At 54.5% G+C, this 22,020-nt stretch overlaps 1 protein-coding gene across 1 annotated transcript; it reads right to left on the bottom strand.

The window, feature by feature from the left end:
• Positions 1-7,209: 7,209 nt before the first annotated feature.
• Positions 7,210-9,027, bottom strand: LOC142827385 (olfactory receptor 51I1-like). The gene has a single exon (XM_075922729.1). The coding sequence runs from the start codon at positions 8,143-8,145 to the stop codon at positions 7,210-7,212; it is 936 nt and encodes a 311-aa protein (XP_075778844.1). The 5' UTR covers positions 8,146-9,027.
• Positions 9,028-22,020: the final 12,993 nt, after the last annotated feature.

Below are 22,020 nucleotides of genomic sequence, written 5' to 3'. Positions count from 1 at the left end.
GCCAGGTACAAACCGACCTGCCCGTGACTCTGGCTAGAGCGAGCCCAGAGACCCTGCCATGGGCATGCGCCCGGCTTGCTGAGAGCTAGTCTGCATCTGCGAGCACTGGCCGGGGATGGACCCAGCTCCTAGTGTGGGAACCCGAGGGAGCCAGAATGAATTCAGGGAGAAACCAGCGACAGCAGTTAGGGGATGGGAAGGAAGACGCTTGTGGGGAATGTGCTGGCCTGTGTGTCTGTTCCCTGGGCACTCCTGGGTTTTATTGCCCTTATAGGAGCTGTGTGTGCGTGTCTGTCTGCCTGCCTGCCTGTCTGTCTATCAGTGTGTGTGTGTGTGTCTGCCTGCCTGCCTGTCTATCAGTGTGTGTGTGTCTCTCTGGGTGTAACACGCTGAGATGTTCATGATGAGGGGAGGGGAAGGGAGATACAGTCGGGGCAGCAGGCAGAGGTGCTGGGCTGGGGGGTAGCAGGAAACACCAGGGAGAACAATGAGAGCTGGATGAGATTCCCCACTCCTGACATGGCCCGGTGCCCCCAGAACCACCCACCTCCTGCACCAACCCCCCCAGCAGTGGGCAGAGAAAGCCTGGTCAGCGGTCCTGGGACAAATCCCTCCTCTCAGGACAGAGCCGAGGGACGTGGACTCTCACAGAGCGGACGAGATCCGGGTGTTAAAATTTCACTTTAAAAATCCCCCCTGTCCCTTCCCCAGCTGCCTGGTTTGCTGCCTGGGGGTGACGGGGCTTTGCTGGGCACCCGGCGTTTGGGCTCCTCTGCCCCGAGGGGACTTGCCTGGAACCGACTGGCCAGCGAGGGGCAGAATTTGCCCAGCACAGACGAGAAAAGGAAACGTTTTACGCTTTGTGGGGCTGGTCTCTGCCCTGGAGTCTCCCCACAGAGGGGTCAGAGAATCACCCCCCGTCTCTCCGCGCAGCCGACTCACCGGGTGGGCAGGACAATGATCTTCAGTGGAAGGAACAAGCCCCCGGGCCCGGCTGCCTGGAGCGCAGGCTGCAGCCTGCCAGGCACCGGGAGTATTTATCCAGCATCCTGGAAGCAGCGCCGGGGACTCCCCCCGCCCCTGGGACGCAGGCGGAGGCTGAGGTGTGACCAGGGGCTAATCAGGCACAGACGCCTCGTACAGCAGCAAGAGCTAATTGCCCCCGGCCTGGAGCCTGCCCAGGAACAGAGGCCCGGCCGGCGTGTGCCCAGGGATCCCAGGCAGCCAGCCGAGGGCACTCAGGCAGGGCCAAGCTGCACAGGATGGGGCAGCCCCTCCCCGCAGCTGGTGGCTGTTCCCTTCTTCAGATTCACCAGCCAGCCCTGAACAGCCCCTGTGACGCCTTCCTGGTTACCCCGTCGCCAACAGCACCGTCCCCCCGAGCAGCCCGCGTCCGGCACCCTCCCGAGCCCAGGGCCATGGGATGGGCGCACGGCAGCTCTGACTCGTCCCTAAGGCCTCGGGCACGGTACCCCTCAGGTTCGTGAATATTTCACAGTTGGCCCCGACACACGTGTCCAGCGAGTTGTTCTGAACTACACAAATGTCTGTGACAAGAAAGCAAAGAGAGAGTGTGCTGGTTCGAAGACCAGTGCCAACCCCCTCGTGAATTCACTCCTGAGATCCCATATCCTGGTGGAGTTGATGAGCTTTGTAGCTGCAAATGGTTCTTCCTGCCTCAGTGCGGAGTTACCAATTCAATGGCCATTTCAGGGGCACCAGGGTGTGCCGGGGTGTCAGCCTGTGACTTGAATCTTTCTCTACCCAGCATCCCAGCAGATGGGAGATTGAAAGCATCAGACGCCAGGGCCTTTATACAGCGTGTTTCCCAGCAGGCTCGGAGCCACTCCAGCCTGGGTGCGCAACAGGCCCTCATGCATCCGTGGTCCAAACAGAGGCCTCTCCCAAGCATCCATGGTCCACAGGTTAGCTGAAGAGGGAGGCCTCGCACCCAGATGGTTTGCCATCCCCTGCAAAGAGGGGTGAATTCAGTGTAAACAGGAACCATTTGCTTACACAGGTCACCTCTGACAATACCACTGCGCACACACAAACACCTATGTTCCCTGAAAGTGTGTCCCTAAAGGTTGAATTTGGGTCATTGATCCTGAGGGGGATCGACCCTTGCCTGTCTATAAACTATCCTGGAAAGTGACCCCTCATTCTCGCAGGCCTTGGGAGCCAGGCCAGTCTACAGACAACCCCCCAACCTGAAGCAAATACATATCACACCAGCAGCCACACATCATACCGCAAACACACTCAACCCAGCAACCTACCCATGCAACAAACCCCGCTGCTAACACTGCCCACGCATCTACACAAGCGACACCCTCACAGGCCTTAACCACGTCAGCCACCACACCAGGGGCTCATACAACTGTACATCCTCCAATGTGATCTATGCCATCAAGTGCCAGCAATGCCCCACTGCCATGGAGACTGGCCAAACTGGACAGTCTCTGTGAGAAAGGTTAAATGGACACAAGTCAGACGTCAGAACCGGTAACACAAAGAAACCTGAAGGGGAACATTTAAATTAGCCTGGGCACTCAACTGTGGATTTCAAAGTAGCCATTCTTCCACAAAGGGATGTCACCAGCCAATTTCAGAGAGAGAGTGAGAGTGCAGAATTGATCTGGATCTGCAAATTTGACACTGAACAAAGACATTAATGGGGTGTCTTTTTAGAAAACCAGCCTTCCCTGTGTTTAACACTTTGTGTATATCAGAAGCAAAGTATGGGACACTTCCAGCCAACCTGATTAGCCTCATTTGCCCTTGTCCTACAATTATCAGACACCTTTCCCCTTCTGTTGCTGTTAGTTCTGGGTTCCTGTTATTTCCACTCCAGCTCATCTGAGGAAGGGGCTTTGCCAAGAAAGCTTAGGATACTCTCTGTGGTTTTTGTTAGTCTCTGAGGGTACGTCTAGACTACAGGCTTTTGTTGACAGGATAACGAGCCTTGTGGATAAGGGAGAAGCGGTGGATGTCATATACCTAGACTTTAGTAAGGCATTTGATACGGTCTCGCATGATATTCTTATTGATAAACTAGGCAAATATAACTTAGAGAGGGCCACGATAAGGTGGGTGCATAATTGGCTGGATAACCGTAGTCAGAGAGTTGTTGTTAACGGTGCTAAATCCTGCTGGAAAGGGATAACAAGTGGAGTTCCTCAAGGGTCTGTTTTGGGACCCGTACTGTTCAATATCTTCATCAATGATGTAGATACTGGGATAGAGAGTACGCTTATTAAGTTTGCAGATGATACCAAACTGGGTGGGGTTGCAACTTCTTTGGAGGATAGGGACATAATTCAAAATGACCTTAGCAAGTTAGAGAAATGGTCAGAGGTAAACAGGATGAGGTTTAATAAAGAGAAATGCAAAGTGCTCCACTTAGGAAGGAACAATCAGTTCCATTCATATAAGATGGGAAGCGACTGTCTAGGAAGGAGCATGGCGGAAAGGGATCTAGGGGTCATAGTGGACCACAAGTTGAATATGAGTCAACAGTGTGATGCTGTTGCAAAAAAAGCAAATATGATTCTAGGTTGTATCAACAGGTGTGTTGTAAGCAAAACTCGTGAAGTCATTCTGCCGCTCTACTCTGCACTAGTTAGGCCTCAGCTGGAGTACTGTGTCCAGTTCTGGGCGTCACATTTCAAGAAAGATGTGGAGAAATTGGAAAGGGTACAGAGAAGAGCGACAAGAATGATTAAAGGTTTAGAGAACATGACCTATGAAGCCAGGCTTCATGAACTGGGCTTGTTTAGTTTGGAAAAAAGAAGATTAAGGGGGGACATGATAGCAGTTTTCAAATATCTAAAAGGGTGTCACAAGGAGGAAGGAGAAAATTTGTTCCTCTTGGTTTCTGAGGACAGGACAAGGAGTAATGGGCTTAAAGTGCAGCAGGGGAGGTTTAGATTGGACATTAGGAAAAAATTCCTAACTATCAGGGTGGTCAAATATTGGAATAAATTGCCAAGGGAGGTGGTGGAATCTCCCTCTCTGGAGATATTTAAGAACAGGTTAGATAGACATCTGTCAGGGATGGTGTAGACGGAGCTTGGTCCTGCCTTGAGGGCGGGGGGCTGGACTCGATGACCTTTCGAGGTCCCTTCCAGTCCTATTATTCTATGATTCTATGATTCTAAGTTGCAGTGGGGGAGGTCTAGGATGGATATTTGGACAAGCTATTTCCCTAGGAGGGTGGGGAAGCGCTGGGATGGGCTCGCTAGGGACGGGGTGGACTCTTCATCCCTAGAGGTGTTTAAGTCTCGGCTTGACAAAGCCCTGGCTGGGTTGATTGAGTTGGGTTGGTCCTGCTTTGGGCAGGGGGCTGGACTTGATGACCTCCTGAGGTCTCTTTCAGCTCTATGATTCTAGGATTCTATGACCCCTCTGAGACTTTCTTGGCATGTGTGACACTGAATCTGACCAATGCCCTGCAGCCCAGCACCCTGTCCTCTGACAGCGGCCAATGGCAGGTGCATAACAGAGAACGAGCAGACCGGGGCAGTTACTGCGTGATCCGTCCCCTGTCGAACAAACTTTTTGGGAGTGCGGGAAGCTTAGCCACACGCATTATTATCTGGCTAACTGAAATCATGCCGGTCCAGAGATGCTACCAGACCAGAGAGTGCCAGACTAGAGGGGTTCAAGCTGTAGTTTTTGACTTCACAAAGTCCTCTGGCAGTGAGTTCCAGAGGTTGTGCACTGTGGGAAGAAACACCTCCTTTTGCTTATTTTAAACCCACGGCCTGTTAATTTCACTGGGTGACTCTGGTTGGGGTGGTGCATGAAGCAGTAAATCACACTTTTATATTCACTGGTTCCACTAATAGACCTCGATCGTCTCCCTCCTTACTCATCTCTTTTCCAGACTGTAAAGTCCCGCTAGTTTTCATCTCTCGTCCTATGGCAGCCGTTCCATACCCCTCTTCATTTTTGTTGCCTTTTTCTCAACCTTTTCCACTATCTATTATTTGAAGTAGGTCAACCACATCTGTGCACAGTATTCCAGATGTACCATGGATTTATATAGTGGCATCTGATCTATTCTGTCTTATTCTCTCTCCTTTCCTTAATGATTCCCAGCACTTTGCTTGCTTTTCACACTGCCCCTGCACACTGATAGGACGTTTTCAGAACTTTATCCACGGTGACTCCAAAACCTCTCCCGTGTGTGATCTGCATCCATGTTTCAGAGTGTGTACATCTGTCTGTTTGTGCGTCCATGAGTCCGTTTGCTCAATAACTCCTCCAAAACCATAAGAGCTAGGACCACCAAATTTGAGATGCTAAGTTATCCTAACTTAAACCAAGGCCTGGGTTCGGTGGTGGCAGGAAAACAGGAAGTGCCTGGAATCCGATGGTTTTCCAGAACATGGCCAGGGAGGGGCAGAGAGAGGAGAGACGTCATACTGCAGACTCACCACTGGGGGCAGCGAGTGCAGAGAACAGCCATGCTGCACAGAGACCCCTGGGGTCAGTCACAGGTGGACCACAGGGGCTCCCTGTAGACAGGGCTCAGCACCCTGCCCAGGAAGGGTCCCCCCGTCCTTCAGCCCCAGCTAACGCTGGACCAGGGATAGCAGCCCAGCCCGGGACCCATAATTCACCCCAGGGCCAGGGAATATGACCCAGGCCCAGCTCCGGCCCCAGCTCCAGGCCTGCCCCCCAACACGTGCCTGGGGAACGTGACCCAAGCCAGCCCCCCCTCCCAACACACACACCTGAGGCTGGGGGTAGGGAAGGCGTCCCACCTCCACATACAGGCCATGGCTGGGCAAAGGGGACCATGCCCGGAGGACAGGCGGGGGAGGTGGGAGCTGTGGCCCAGTCCAGCTCCCACCCACAGAATAGGTGGGGGAGGGAGCGTGGAGCCACGACTCAGCCTGGCCCCCATCCAGAACCATCCTGGCCCCCTGCGCCAGAGCACAGCCGGAGCACGGGTCCAGAGAGGGGCCCTGGCAGTGCGACCCCGGACAGGGCTGCGCTCTCACACCCTCTCAGCCAAGCTGGACATCCCTGCTGGCTCGTGCCTCCCGCCCTCCCTTGGATCTGCACCAGGGCAGCGCCCAAGGGGCCCGCAGGGCTTGGCACTGGGCTGCCAGCTCTCCAGCACGCTGAGCCTGCCGGGGAGCGGGGTCCCGTGTTCATCCTTCCGCAAGGAGCAGCCCCAGTCCGGCCCTGAGAGCTGTGTCATTAACACCGGGGGGAGGTGAGATGGCAGCCGGCCAGGGGCAGACGGAAAGTCACGGAGGAGCAGCTCTGAGCTGACGCCCGAGCTGCTGGAGGAAATCCCACGTACGAATCAGCTGTTGGAACTGCTCTCGAGGTCTTGTGTCGGGTTTGCATGGCTTTTATTTATAAGTCATTTGCAATCTCCCCTCGCTCCAGCTACCGAGTGTGCAGCTGTGATACAGAGGACAGTCACGTTTGGCACCGTCTGCCTCACACAAAGAATTGTGCATAAAGAATAAATTAGAGACAAAACATCTCCCAGAAGGCCACAGTTCACCCACCTCATCTCAGAGTTGGTGTCGTCTCTTTTTGCATGATCAGCCAGACACCTGACGCACAAGGAATGTCCTACATATGAAAGGAGACTAGAGATTTTAGTGGCTTCAGTGTGTAGATGCCTAAACCGAGATGTCTTCAAGTGCCAGTTCTTGGAGAACCTAAATCCAGACCTTTTTGAAATCAGGCCCTGTGCAGTATCTTCGGTGAGATGCCCCAGAATAGAAGACCCCCGAATTATTAGTGACTTCAGAAACTATAAAACATCTCTCCAACCATCTATTCATCCATCAGCCCATTTCTCTATCCATCCATCCGCCCATCCATCCATCCATCCATCCACCTACCTCTCATCCATCAACATTTTTCTCCCATCTATCCATCCATCCTTCTGTCCATCTGTCCATCTATCCATCCATTCACCCACCCCTCAGACATCAACCCATTTCTCCTATCCATCCATTTATCCATCCACCACATATCCATCAACATATTTCTCCCTGCCATCTATCCATCCCTCATCCATCCCTCTATGCATCCACCCCTCATCCATCTGCCCATTTCTTCCAAACTTCTTCCCTCCCTCCCTTCCTCCCTCCCGGCCTCCCTCCATCCATTCATGTACTTATAAACCCAGAGAAGTACATTAAAGAAACCTTTCCCATCTCCAGTTTGGGTTAGCTACCTAGAGAACATTTTGAGGATACTCTTTCGAATTTCCTTGGTTTTTATGCTATAAATGATGGGGTTTAACACAGGGGGTATGAAGAGGTAAAATATGGACATCAGAGAGTGGACTAGAGGAGGGGTGTGCCTAGCATACCTGTGTATCACAGAGACGGACATCATTGGGATGTAGAATATTAGCACGGCACAGATATGGGAGATGCAGGTGTTCAGGGCCTTGAGGCGTTCCCGCCCAGAGGCTATATTGAAGATGGTCATCACAATGACAACGTAGGAGATGAAAATAAGCAAGAGGTCTAGTACAAAGGTCAAGAGAAGAACAGCTAAGCCATAGCTGACATTGACTGAGATGTCTGCACACGCCAGCTTCATCACGTCAGGGTGCAGACAGTAGGCGTGGGAGAGGGCATTGGAGCGACAGAACGGCAAGCGTTTAATGAGAAAAGGAAATGGAAACAACACACTGAAGTTTCTAACCACAACAGCCAGCCCGATTCTCATGATCCTGGGGGGGGTCAGGATGGCTGCATAGCGCAGCGGGTTACAGATGGCTACCAAGCGATCGAACGCCATGGCCAATAAAATCCCTGAGTCCACCATAGAAAAGAAGTGAATGAAAAACATCTGGGCCAGGCAGGAGTTGAAAGCGATGTCTGTGGAGTGGAAGCAGAAGGTGCCGAGCACGGTGGGCAGGGTTGACAGAGACATCCCGAGGTCGTTGACTGCCAACATGCAAAGGAACAGATACATGGGCTGGTGGAGACGCCGGTCTGCCCAGACAATGCAGAGAACAAGGCAATTCCCCACCATGGCAGTGACGTATAACACAACGAAGGGGACGGCGATCCAGTGGTAAACCGCCTCCTGGCCTGGGAACCCGGTCAGCTGGAACGTCGCAGGGTGGAAGCTGGTGCTATTGAAACCCACCATGCTGAGCAGTCGCTGTCCCGGCCAACTCCCAACCCCTGTGTCAATGCAAAATGAACCTGTGAGTTCCCCTGGGACGAGGGGAGGGACGTGCAGTTCTACACTGATTTGCCGAATCCCTGCACACAAGAGCCCTCTCTTGCCGGCCTGGGGCTGCTCTCACAGGTATCAGTGGGGACTGTTTGGAAGGAGCCGGAGGAGCCAGGCTCCAGGAACTCAGGGGCATCTCTCCCCAGAAATGGAGCTCCCTTTAGTTGCTGATTTCCAGCCCTAGCTCATTTCAAAGGAACCAGGGATCCTGCCCCCCGCAGCTCTGCTGCCCACAGCTCCAGAGCCATCGCTAGGGAGGAAGTTGATACCTTGGCCCCACACTAGTCACAGTCAGGCCAGACCTGAGGTCACATTGTTACCGGCCGGGAGATTGAATGCCTGGAAGGGCCAGAAAAGTGTCCCTGAGCTCTGCAGGGTCCGGGCACTTGCTGGCCCTCTCGGGCGTGTGGAGCGCAGCGGGAGTACAGATTTCTCACGGCCCATGGGACGGGCCCAGGCGCAGGGGCACATCAGCACGGACGGGGGACGAGACAGGCCCAGCGACGCGCACTCACAAGGCCCAGGCTGAGCAGGGTTCAGTGGGGCTGGACGGCAGGTCAGTTTGTCCCCCTGGCTCCGGTGGCGCTAGGAGCTGGGGTTCGATTCCCTGCACCTGTAGGCAGGCCCCTGCCAGCTCTCACCCAGCCAGAGCGCAGGGCACCAGAGGGAGAATGGGGGCAGGGCTGAGCCGTGCTGGGTACAAACCGACCTGCCCCTTGACTCTGGCCTGGACACGGATCAGCCCTGCCTCTGCGACCGGCCAGAGCGAGCCCAGAGACCCTGCCATGGAGACGCGCCCGGCTTGCTGGGAGCTAGTCTGTGTCTGCGAGCGCTGGCCAGGGACGGGCCCAGCTCCTAGTGTGGGAACCCGAGGGAGCCAGAGTGAAGCCGGGGGAGAAGCCAGCGGCAGGAGGCGGAGATGGGAAGGAAGAAGCCGGTAGGGAATGTGCTGGCCTGTGTGTCTCTTCCCTGGGCACTCCTGGGTTTTACTGCCCCTTGCAGCAGGGTGTGAGCGCGTGAGTGTGAGCGAGCGTCCCCGTGTCTCTGTGTGTTTCTGCATCACACTTTGTCTGCGTGAGTCTTAGCGTGGCAGTGTCAGGGTGAGTGAATGTGTGTCTGTGAGTGTCAGTCTGTGTCTGTTTCTCTGTTTGTGTCAGTGTCAATATGAGTGACTGAGTGTGTGTGTGTGTGTCTGTCTGGGTGTAACATGCTGAGATGTTCCCATAGAGGGGAGGCGCAGTCGGGGGGGCAGGCAGAGGCGCCGGGCTGGGGGGTAGCAGGGAACACCAGGGAGAACAGTGAGAGCTGGATGAGATTCCCCACTCCTGACATGGCCCAGTGCCCCCAGAGCCACCCACCTCCTGCACCAACCCCCCCAGCAGTGGGCAGAGGAACCCTGGCCAGCGGCCCTGGGACAAATCCCTCCTCTCAGGACAGAGCCCGGGACAAGGCAGAGCAGAGATGGTCTCAGCTTTGAAAGACTCATTGGAAAAATCCCCCCCCCGCGCCCCTTTCCCTGGTTCTGTGCCCGGGCGTGACGGGGGCTTTGCTGCGCACGCTGGCGAGGGGGTTGTCTGTCCATTAGGAAAATTGTCCAGAGCCACTAACAAGCAAGGGGCAGAATTAGAGAAGCTTTGTGGGGCTGGTCTCTGCCTGGAGTCTCCCCACAGAGGGGTCAGAGAATCACCCCCCGTCTCTCCGTGCAGCCGACTCACCGGGTGGGCAGGACAATGATCTTCAGTGGAAGGAACAAGCCCCCGGGCCCGGCTGCCTGGAGCGTAGGCTGCAGCCTGCCAGGCACGGGGAGTATTTATCCAGCATCCTGGCAGCAGCGCCGGGGACTCCCCCCGCCCCTGGGACACAGGCGGAGGCTGAGGTGTGACCAGGGGCTAATCAGGCACAGACGCCTCGTACAGCAGCAAGAGCTAATTGCCCCCGGCCTGGAGCCTGCCCAGGGACAGAGGCCCGGCCGGCGTGAGTCCGACCCAGGGTCCATCTAGCCCAGGATCCATCCTCTGCCAGGGGCCAGGGCCTGGTGCTTCTCAGGGAATGAGCAGAACCGGACAATTGATCTAGTTCATTATTGACTTCGTCCAGTCCCAGCTCTGGCCCTCAGAGTCAGCAGCACCCGGAGCAGGCGGGGGCCTCCCTGGCTAATCGCCTTGCAGGGTCCGTCCTGCAGCATCGTATCTAAATCTTTGCTGCGCCACGTTGCACTTGTGTCCTGCACAACATTCCCCTGCAACAAACAGCCTGGAGGAAAGGATCCCCCCCCTCGAGTCGCCCCACCACGCCATGCTCCCCCCAGGGAATGGGCACCACCGACAGACTTTGGGGTGAGCTTCTGCAGCCCCCGCTCCTCTCTTCCACCTCCTGCTGCCATGAAGGGTTCTATGGACTGGACTGTGGAACAGGGATTCTTGATTTTGACTCCCAAAGGGTCTGTCTACACGACAGCACTAATTCAAACTAACTTAATTCAAATTACTTAATTCAAACTAAGCTAATTCAAACTAGGGCATCTAAACCTAAAATCTAGTTCGAATTAGCATTTTGCTAATTTGAACTAGCGGGTCCACATTGAGTGGACCCTGAACCAAGGTTAAGGCTGGCCGGAAGCAGTGCCGGCAGGGCATCAGAGGAGGACTTAGAGCGTGGAGCTGCTGTCTCAGGCTAGCCGAGGGCTGTGCTTGAAGGGACCCGACCCCCACCCCGGACAGACAGTTCTCAGGGTTCCCAGCTCGCTTGTTTAACTCGATGAGGGACAGCAAAGCAGTCCTGGCTTGGAGTGCCCTGAATGCCCACACTCGGCACATCACAGCAGTCGACCTTCAGCTCAGCTGTACTTGCCGCAGGCTGCCATCCGGGGGGGGGGGAGGTCAATTGGGGGGCTGCAGGAGAGCTTCCACCCCGAGGAGCCCGCAGAACCACCCCAGTCCTCCCCATCGGGGGCTCGTGCCCCATTCCTCCCTCACCTCCTTCCACTTACCCCTCCCTAGCCCCCCTTCCTGATGTACAAAATAAAGGACACGTGTGTTCAAAAATGGAAACTCACTTTATTGAACAAAACTCGGGGAGACTGGGAAAAGGAGGTGGGAGTTGGGAAGAGAAAGGGTGGGAGAAGGGAGGAGGAAACCTGGGAGGAGGGAGCTGGAAGGGGGAAGCCAGGGAAAGAAGGAGGAGGGGAAGTATCAAACTATGGTACACCCACATCTTCAGTACTGTGTATCAACTATCAGAAAAGATATTTTGGCCTTTGAAAGGGTTCCAAAAAGGGCAACTAAAATGATGAGGGGTTTGGAACAGGTCCCATATGAAGAGAGGCTAAAGAGACTGGGACTTTTCAGCTTAGAAAAGAGGAGACTGAGGGGGGATATGATAGAGGTCTATAAAATCATGAGTGGTGTGGAAAGGGTGCATAAAGAAAAGTTCTTCATTAGTTCTCATAATAGAAGGACTAGAGGACACTAGAGGAAAGGAATGGGTAGCAGGCTTCAAACTAATAACAGAAAGTTCTTCTTCACAAAGCAAATAGTCAACCTCTGGAACTCCTTGCCACAGGAGGCTGTGAAGGCTAGAACTATAAGGGTATGTCTACACTACAAAGTTAGTTTGAACTAACAGACGTTAGTTCGAACTAACTTTAATAGGCGCTACACTAGCGCTCCGCTAGTTCAAATTTGAATCGAACTAGCGGAGTGCTTAGTTCAAACTAGGTAAACCTCATTTTACGAGGATTAAGCCTAGTTCGAACTAGCTAGTTCGAATTAAGGGCTGTGTAGCCCCTTAATTCGAACTAGTGGGAGGCTAGCCCTCCCCAGGTTTCCCTGGTGGCCACTCTGGCCAACACCAGGGAAACTCTATGCCCCCTTCCCGGCCCCGGACCCCTTAAAGGGGCATGGGCTGGCTACGGTGCCCGTGCCAGGTGCAAGCCTGCCAGCACCCAGCCAGCAGACCCTGCACCTGGCACAGCTCGAGCCACCCACCCAATGTCCCCCAGCCCACCCCCTCTTCCTGGGACCAGGCTGGCGGCTCCCGGGAGCTTGCCCTGGACCGCAAGAGGCAGGCACCCGCCTGGGCTAGTGCGGACATCGTGGACCTCCTATTAGCCAGGGTGTAGAAATGGTGTCCCTGGCCTCTGTTTGTGGAAAGCTGGAGATGGATGTCACGAGACAAATGGCTTGGTCACTGTCTTCGGTCCATCCCCTCCAGGGTTCCTAGGGTTGGCCGCTGTCGGCAGACAGGCTATTGGGCTAGATGGACCTTTGGTCTGACCCTGTACGGCCAGTCTAAGCTCAGGGCTCAGGGTCGGGGGTCTCACTGGACCACCCTGATTTTCATGCAAACCTGCTCCTGGATGACCAGGCTGGCAGCTCTCCTGCCCTAGACGGCCACTTTCCTGTGCCTAGTGCGGACGTCGTGGATGAGGTCCACGATCTCCTCACTAGACCAGGTGGGCGCCCGCCTCTTGCGGCCCCGGGCAGGCTCCCGGGAGCCGCCAGCCTGGTCCTGGGAAGAGGCGGAGGGCTGGGTGGCAGCGGGTGCCTGGTTCGTGCCGTGCCAGTTGCAGGGTCTGCTCACTGGGTGCTGGCAGGCTTGCACCTGACACAGGCACCATAGCCAGCCTGTACCCCTTCAAGGCTTCTGGGGCCAGGAGGGGGGCAGAAGAGGTTCCCTGGTGGTGCCCAGAGTGGCCACCAGGGAAAGCTGGGGAGGGCTAGCCTCCCACTAGTTCGAATTAAGTGGCTACACAGCCCTTAATTCGAACTTCTTAATTCGAACTAGGCGTTAGTCCTCGTGGAATGAGGTTTACCTAATTCGAATTAAGTGCTCCGCTAGTTCGAATTAAGTTCAAACTAGCGGTTTGCCTGTGTAGCACCTATCAAAGTTAATTTGAACTAACGTCTGTTAGTTCGAATTAACTTTGTAGTGTAGACATACCCTCCGGGATCTGATGGGCAGAATCCCCTGGGATGCTAACATGAAGGGGAAAGCAGTCCAGGACAGCTGGCAGTATTTTAAAGAAGCCTTAATGAAGGCACAGAAAGAAACTATCCCGACGCGTAGCAAGAGAGTTCTCGTGGGGGACTTTAATCACCCTGACATCTGTTGGAAGACCAATACGGCAGTACACAGACAATCCAGAAAGTTTTTGGAGAAAGTTGGAGATAACTTCTTGGTGCAAGTGCTGAAGGATCCGACCAGGAGCCGTGCGCAGCTTGACCTTCTGCTCACAAACAGGGAGGAACTAGTAGGGGAAATAGATGGTAGATTTCTGGATCCTGACCAAAGGAAGGAAATAGAGTAGTAAAATACACACCTGGACTTCAGAAAAGCAGACTTTGACTCCCTCTGAGATCTGATGGGCAGAATCCCCTTGGATGTTAACATGAAGGGGAAAGGAGTCCAGGACAGCCGGCAGTATTTTAAAGAAGCCTTATTGAAGGCACAGAAAGAAACCATCCCGACGCGTAGCAAGAGAGGCAAACATGGTAGGAGACCGGATTGGCTTACAGGGGAAATCCTTGGTGTACTTAAGCACAAAAAGGAAGCTTACAAAGAGCGGAAAATTGGACAAATGACCAGGGAGGAGTTTAAAGGTATAGCTCGAGAGTGCCGGGGGGTTATCAGGAAGGCGAAAGCACAAATGGAATTGCGACTGGCTAAGGATGTGAAGGATAACAAGAAAGGTTTGTTAACAAGAAGAAGGTGATCAGAGAGGGCGTGCAGCCCCTAATGGATGAAGGAGGTAACCTAGTGACAGATGATGTGGGGAAAGCTGAAGTACTCAATGCTTTCTTTGCCTCTGTATTCACGGACAAGGTCAGCTCCTCGACTTCTGCGCCAAGTGACGCAAGATGGGATGAAGATGGTGGGTAAAGAACAGGTTAGGAACTATTTAGAACTATTTAGAAAAGCTAAACGTACACAAATCCATGGGTCCGGACTTAGTGCACCCGAGGGTACTGAGGGAGTTGGCAAATGTCATTGAGGAGCCTTTGGCTATTATCTTTGAAAAGTCGTGGAGATCGGGAGAAATCCCAGATGATTGGAAAAAAACAAATGTAGTGCCTATCTTCAAAAAAGGGAAGAAGGATGATCCAGGGAACTATAGGCCGGTCAGTCTTACCTCGGTTCCTGGAAAAATGATGGAAGGGATCCTTAAGGAATCCATTTTGAGGCACTTAGAAGAGAGGAAAGTGATCAGGAATAGTCAGCATGGATTCACAAAGGGCAAGTCGTGCCAGACCAATCTGATTAGCTTCTATGATGAGGTAACTGGCTCTGTGGACATGGGGAAGTCAGTGGATGTGATATACCTTGACTTTAGCAAGGCTTTTGTTACGGTCTCCCACAATATTCTTGCCAGCAAGTTAAGGGAATGTGGATTGGATAAATGGACGGTAAGATGGATAGAAAGATGGCTAGAAGGCCGGGCCCAGCGGGTAGTGATCAATGACTCGATGTCAGGATGGTGGTCGGTTTCTAGCGGAGTACCCCAAGGTTCGGTTCTAGGACCGGTTTTGTTCAATATCTTTATAAATGACCTGGATGAGGGGATGGATTGCACCCTCAGCAAGTTTGTAGATGACATTAAGCTAAGGGGAGAGGTAGATACACTTAAGGGCAGAGATAGGGTCCAGAGTGACTTAGACAAATTGGAGGATTGGGCCACAAGAAATCTGATGAGGTTCAACAAGGACAAGTGTAGAGTCCCTGCACTAGGGACGGAAGAATCCCAAGCATAGTTACAAGCTGGGGACCGACTGGCTAAGTAATAGTTCTGCAGAAAAGGACCTGGGGGTTACAGTGGATAAGAAGCTGGATATGAGTCAACAGTGTGCCCTTGTAGCCAAGAAGGCGAATGGCATATTAAGTTGCATTAAGAGGAGCATTGCCAGCAGATCTAGAGAAGTGATTATTCCCCTTTATTCGGCTCTGGTGAGGCCACATCTGGAGTATTGTGTCCAGTTCTGGGCCCCCCCATTACAAAAAGGATGTAGACACATTGGAGAGGGTCCAGTGGAGGGCGACCAAAATGATTAGGGGGCTGCAGCACATGACCTATGAGGAGAGGCTGAGGGAGCTGGATGTATTTTGTCTGCAGAAGCGAAGAGTGGGGGGGGATTTGAGAGCAGCCTTCAACTTCCTGAAGGGAGGTTCCAAAGAGGATGGAGAGAGGCTGTTCTCAGTAGTGACAGATGCAGAACAAGGAGCAATGGTCTCAAGTTGTGGTGGGAGAGGTCCAGGTTGGATATTAGGAGAAACTATTTCACTAGGAGGGTGGTGAAGCACAGGAATGGGTTCCCTAGGGAAGTAGTGGAGTCTCCATCCCTAGAGGTGTTTAAGTCTCAGCTTGACAAAGCCCTGGCCGGGTTGATTTAGTTGGGATTGGTCCTGCCTAGAGCAGGGGGCTGGACTTGATGACCTTCTGAGGTCTCTTCCAGCTCTATGGTTCTATGATTCTATGATTCTAAGTATTTGCAGATGAATGCCTTATTATCTCCCTGGCACAGAAGTTAAACTGACTGTTCTTCAGTTAAAATGGGAGTTTGTTATAACAAGACTCTTTCCCTAGGTGGGTGGGGAAGCGCTGGGATGGGTTCCCTAGGGAGGGGGTGGAATCTCCATGCCTAGAGGTTTTGAAGTCTTGACTTGACCAAGCCCTGGCTTGGATGATGGAATTGGGGTTGGTCCTCCTTTGAGTAGGGGGCTGGACTCGATGACCCCTGAGATCTTGTCCAACACTTGGATTCTATGACGGTAGGCACATTTGGGACAATTTTTATCAATGCTGAATTTCATTTGGTTGCCCGGTCACTCAGTTTTGTGAGGTCCCTGTGTCACTGGTCACATTCAGCATCAGACTTAACTGTCTTGAAAGAGTTTGTATCCTCTGCAAATGTTGCTACTTCACTGTCCACCGGCATTCCCTGTTCATTAGTGAGCATGTGGAACAGCAGAGAGCCCAGGACAGACCCATGGGGGGACCCTGCTGTTACCTCACCCTGTTGTGAAAACTGACCATTTCTTCCTGCCCTTTGTTTCCTGTTCATTCACCAGTTAGTGACCCAGGAGAGGACCCGCCCTCTTCTCCCAGGACAACTTCCTTTGCTTTAGCGCCTTTGGTGAGGGACTTGTCAGAGGATTCCGGGAAGTCCAAGGACCCCACAGCCAGTGGGTCCCCCGTGTCCACACGCTGGTTCACCCCATCAGAGATCTCTAGTCGCCTGTGGGGCCTGGTTACTCCTCACAGTAGACGTGTAACCCCAACGTGCTGCGTTTGCCTCCCCAGCCCATTGGGGATTCCTGTCACTAGCAGCTGCAGGTGGGCCGGGGTCTAGTGTCCCCCAGATCATCGCCCACATCAGACTGGGAAGGTCCCTTGGCCGACGAGGAAATGTCTTCGGGCAGAGTGAGGGGGGTGGCTGATGGCTCTGGGACAGGGCGTCACACCCAGCGGCTGCCCACGGTGTGAGGGCAGAACCAGGCTGGGCAGGGCTGGGGCAGGTTTGTACCTCAGTGAACATGAAATTAAGAACATAAGAACGGCCAGACTGGGTCAGACCAACGGTCCATCCAGTGCAGGGGCCTGTCTGCCCACAGTGGCCAATGCCAGGTGCCCCGAGGGAGTGAACAGAAACAGGGAATCCTCATGTGACCCCTTCCCAGCCCCTGACACACAGAGGCCAGGGACACCATCCTAGCTAACAGCCACCAATGGACCTATGACTGTGGCACGTGGAGCCCAGGCTGGTGGGTCAGGCGAGCCCAGAGACACCCCACGTGCAAGAGGCACCCGGGGGGCTATGGAAGAGTTTGGTGCATTTACATGTTTGATGTTATCTGATTCTATGTTTTCTTTCCCACCGAGCCCCAGCCTCCACCTGCCGCCCTGTTGTGCCCTTGCGGTGGGTTTTGTCCCCTGGTCTGACTGCATCCCAGTGACGGTCCTTCTGCCCCCATGTGTCTGTGATGCCTGTTAGAGCAACATCCGCAGTCCACATCCCACAGACGAGTTCCCCCAGCGTGTTAGCCAGACTGCCAGCTGCCGTCCATCCACACTCTCCCACGCGTCGCTACTCAACTCTCCGCCCTGTGATGGTCCCAGTGGGCTTTTCCACTTGGCTGTTTCTCTTCTGCTCTTACCCACATGGTACCATCTTCCATCCACTCCTCTTTACCGGGACAGAGAGAATCAATATTAATAGACCCCCTCAAGGGATGTCTCTGTCCCGGTCCATGTGCTCCTCCGCACCCATCAGCTTTCCCCCAGCCCTTCGTTTCCAAAGTGCTCTGTGACCTTTTCAATGTTCAATGCCAGCAGTCTGGTTCCGTTTCTGTTTAGCTGGGTCCCATCCTTCCAGTCTAGACTCCCCCTTGCCCAAAAGTGTCCCCAGCTCCTAATAAATCTAACCCCCTCCTCCCTACACCAGCGTCTCATCCATGCACTGAGATCCCCCGGCTCTGCCTGCCTACCCGGCTCTGCGTGTGGAACGGGAAGCGTGTCAGGGAACCCTACAGTTGAGGTCCTGGATTTCGGTCTGTTTCCTAGCAGCCTCGATTTGGCCTCCAGACCCTGTCTCCTGCCCTTCTCCGTGTCATTGGTACCTACTTGTACCACGCCCACCAGCTCCTCCCCAGCACTGCACAGAAATCTGTCTAGATGCTTCTCACCAGGCAGACAAGTCCTGTGCTTCTCCCGGCCATCGCAGACCCAGCTCCCTCTGTTTCTAATGACTGAATCCCCCATTAGTAACACTGGCCTTTCCCTAATGACTGGAGCTCCCTCCCCCAGACCAGGGCTGGGCTGCTCTGCCCCAATTGCACAGTTCTGATTGTGATCGACAGGGGACGGGGTGGAGAGCAGTGGGGGTCAGGGTGGTGCAGGAGCAGGGTGTGGAAGGACAGAGGGGTCCCCGGGAAAATATTCCATAAGTCTTGTGTGTGGGGTAGAGATATTGTCAGGTCTAAGCTGAGAGCGGTTTGCAAAGAAGCAGGAACAACTTATCAGAGCCCCAGCATACAACTGGAGACAGGCCCAGACACACCAGGGCGGGGAAAGGGTTAATTCTTTGTTGTTCTTCCCCACCTGAGTCAGTCTTGGAGGCCAGGGCCTCAGCATCACCACAGCCTTTCTGAATAACGTACAAACAGAGACAGGCTCAGACTCCGCCAGGGAGGGGAAAGGGTTAATTCTCGGCTGCTGTTTCCCACCTGAGTCAGTCTCAGAGGCCAGGTCCCGGGGGCTCTCTGCTGGCTCCGAGCCCCCGCTGGGATTCCCAGGGCTGCTGTATAAACACCCCTGTCCCTCCGCCCTGCGCAGTGCGGCGTCCCCATCCCTGCAGCTCCCTGTGCCCAGGCAGCGATCGCTCATCCCGGCCAGGGCAGGAGCCTGGTGAGTCCTGGGCAGGGCAGGGATCTGCCCCGGGGCGGCTGGAAACCCCTGGCCCCTAGGAAATGTGGGAAGGGGAGTTGGCTGGAACGGGGCTGCCTCCCTCGCACTGCAGGGCAGCACGGCAGCCCCTGGCCCTGAGCAAACGCCCCTGGCTCGGCGCGGAGCGGCAGTGTCAGGCCGCGGGTGCAGGTGACACTGACCCTCGCCCACAGGAGTCAGGGGGGCGCTGGCTGTGGGACTGGGAACAGGGGCTGCTTGTGACCGACCTGCCCCTCCTGTCGCTGCAATGCTCCGTGGCAGGCGACGGGCAGGGCTGGGCTGCACAGGCTCTATGTGACTAGAGAAGGTGGGTGCCGATGGCAGAGCTCTCTAGCCGGGGGAGTTAATCCTGCAGCCCGAGAGGGGGGAGCCGTGTGTGCTCGGGGGCTGGGGCTGGTGTCCCTGCATCCCACAGGGAGGTGGAATTATCCCCCCCCCCACCATGTCGCTATCCAGGGCAGGTCTGTGCTGTGTGGGGAGGTGTGATGGAGGCTGGGCTGTGGGCTGGTCTCTGTCTGTGCTGCCCCCGCTCTGCACCCCCAGCTGGCCCAGGAGACCTGGAGCAAACCGCCCAGGGAGCTCAGAGTCTGGCAGGGTCGGCAGGCACCCGGCCGGGGCTACTGTCCATGAGGCAGAGGCCCAGCTACACGCTGCCCCTCTGAGGGAGCTGGGAGCGGTCCGTGGCCTGGTGCCTGTTGGACATCTCTGCCCATCCCTCCCGCCCGGCCTGTGTCTCTCGGCGGGTCGGCCTGTCCCTGGGCTCGGGGGGGAACGGATGCTCAACCAGCACCGCAGAATAGTAAAATCCATGGGCTGCAGACGGGCCTGTGGGTGAACCCCTGTTATGTGGTGACCTCACGGTGCCCTGCCTTCGTCCACGCCCCGTCTGTGCCCTGGTCTGGCCATTCCCGTGTAGCGCTGAGGGGCAGATTGTATCGTCCTGTTGGGTCTCGTTCCTTCTGACGGGCCTGGGAATGTTCGGCCCTGGGCTTTGCCTGAGGAATGAAGTTGCATGTAGGACTCATGAGCTAACAGGGCAGAAAACTGTGCTTAGGACCATGCAGCAGGAGGGTGGTGCCCAGGGCAGGGCTCCCCATTCTCCCTGGGACAGAGGCCCCCGTAGAAGCGCTGTGGGGAGAGGGTGGGGCAGGCTGTGCTGGAAGAGGCTCAGAGTAAGCAGCTGAGTTCGGTGGGCTCTGAAGAATTGTGTCTGTGCGCGCAGCTTCCCTCTGTGGGCTGGCTGGCTGGGATTTGGAGCAGCCCTGCTCTCTGGGTGTGTGCTAATGTGGAGCAAGTGTGTGTCACCGGCCCCCTTTTTTCCCTTTTCCCCCAAGAGCCCCATAGGGGACCTGAGGAGAGCTGGGATACTGGCTCGGGAGGGGAGTCTAACACTTTGAGTTGTTGGGGGGAGACCTTTAAATTGCCCCCCCCCCCCATGAGCTGTTGGTCTTGTCCTCCTGCTTCCCTGGCTGGCTCAGAAGTTTTGCTCACTTTTGGGGGGGAGGTTGGAGGGGGGAGCTTCTGCTGCTCCCCAATGTGAGGCAGGTGGGTGCAGAAGACACGAGTATTACCGAAATCAGCTCTTCCATGTGCCCCCTAGGGAAATGAGCCACAGTGGGTGATGTCTAGCTGGATAGTTGAAACAGAGGGTATGTCTACACTTGCACCCTCTTTCGAGAGAGGGATGCAAATGAAGACATTCCAAATTGCAAATGATGCCGCGCTTCATTTGCATATCCTGTGCTTCATTTGCATATTCACGTTATGGCACTATTTCGAAATAACAGACACTGTTAAGACGCGGTTGTTTCGAGAGAAAACCCTTCTCTTGAAATAACCCTTATTCCTCATACAATGAGGCTACATCTACACTGGCATGATTTTCCGGAAATGCTTTTAACAGAAAAGTTTTCTGTTAAAAGCATTTTTAGAAAAGCGCGTCTAGATTGGCAGGATGCTTTTCCGCAAAAGACACAGCCCGAGAGTTACCAGTTATTTTGAGAGACGGGTTTTTTCTCTCAAAATAACTGCGTCTTAACAGTGTCTGTTATTTCGCAAAGCGCCATCACGCGAATATGCAAATGAAGCGCGGGATATTTAAATCCCGGCGTCATTTGCAATTTGGAATGTCTTGATTTGCATCCTTCTCTTGAGCAGACAGACCCAGTTACCTTCCATTCAATTCTTAAGGACCTAGCCACACCCTCAGGTTTTTTTATGTTTTCACTACAAGTCGTATTGTATTCAGAACGCTGACATTTCTCAGGTCAGGGGCCTTGTTGAAGCTGGTTCTGAGCAGTGTTGTTCTTTCATTACGATTAACAATACGGACATTTGCTTTGCTCCCATCCCAACCTGCAAACCTTCTTCAGCTGAGAAGACGCAGACATTCCCCTCGACACTGGAGCCTTGGGGGGCCCAGGCTTGTAGGTTTTGCATGCTCCAGCCCCTTGGGGGGGATGGCAGGAGGTTGGAGCACCGGTACAGGCTCCTAATACTGGGTGGAGGAGGAGGGAGAAGCCCTGAGCCTCAGGGACCAGATCCTGGCAAGCCGGGGACCACACCCAGACCTCAGGCCTTAGGTTCTCCACCCCTGATTTAAGCTACAATAATCCGTTGCTCTTAAAAGAAGGGCTTGGCCAAGGACCATGACAACTTATGACAACTCCCTTTGCAAGAGGGAGAGACAACAGCCCTGTGCTAAGGGGAGCAGGGGACTGAGCAGCTTCCAAGAGAAATGCGGGGGGCACCATGCTCAGGGGAGGGAGGGCCGGGGCACGAAATGCAAGTTTGCCTTGGGTGCCATTTTCCTTAAGGCCGGCCCTGCATGCGGGAGTGGGGAGCCCTGAGCCTCACGGGCCGGATCCAGCGTGTGGGGGAGAAGAAGCGCAGGGCCACACGCTGCTGCTCATGCTGCTCCCAGCTGGGGGAACGTGGGGCTGGAAACTGCCTGCGAGTGTCTCCCCACTGCTCCCATTGGCCAGATTTCAGGGCTACATCAGTGACGGGGTTTTGTTTGGCTTTGGGGGAGGGGGGGCGTTGCCTCTCAGTTGTGTGACCCCCACCTGATTATTCCACAGGTCAGTGGCTCCCAACCCAGAAAGGGTTCCCCACCCCGATGTACGGTTTTCCAGAAGGAGCATCTTCTCCATCAATGGCTATTGTTGTTACACACACACACACACACACACAAAGTATCTATGCACACACACACACACACACACACACACAAAGTATCTATGCACACACACACACACACACAGAGTATCTATGCACACACACACACACATACACACACACACAAAGTATCTATGCACACACACACACACACACACACACACACACACACA

The sequence above is a fragment of the Pelodiscus sinensis genome, chromosome 1 (assembly GCF_049634645.1).
Source record: "Pelodiscus sinensis isolate JC-2024 chromosome 1, ASM4963464v1, whole genome shotgun sequence".
NCBI lineage: Eukaryota > Metazoa > Chordata > Testudines > Trionychidae > Pelodiscus > Pelodiscus sinensis.
This window is presented reverse-complemented; position numbering and strand designations above follow the sequence as displayed.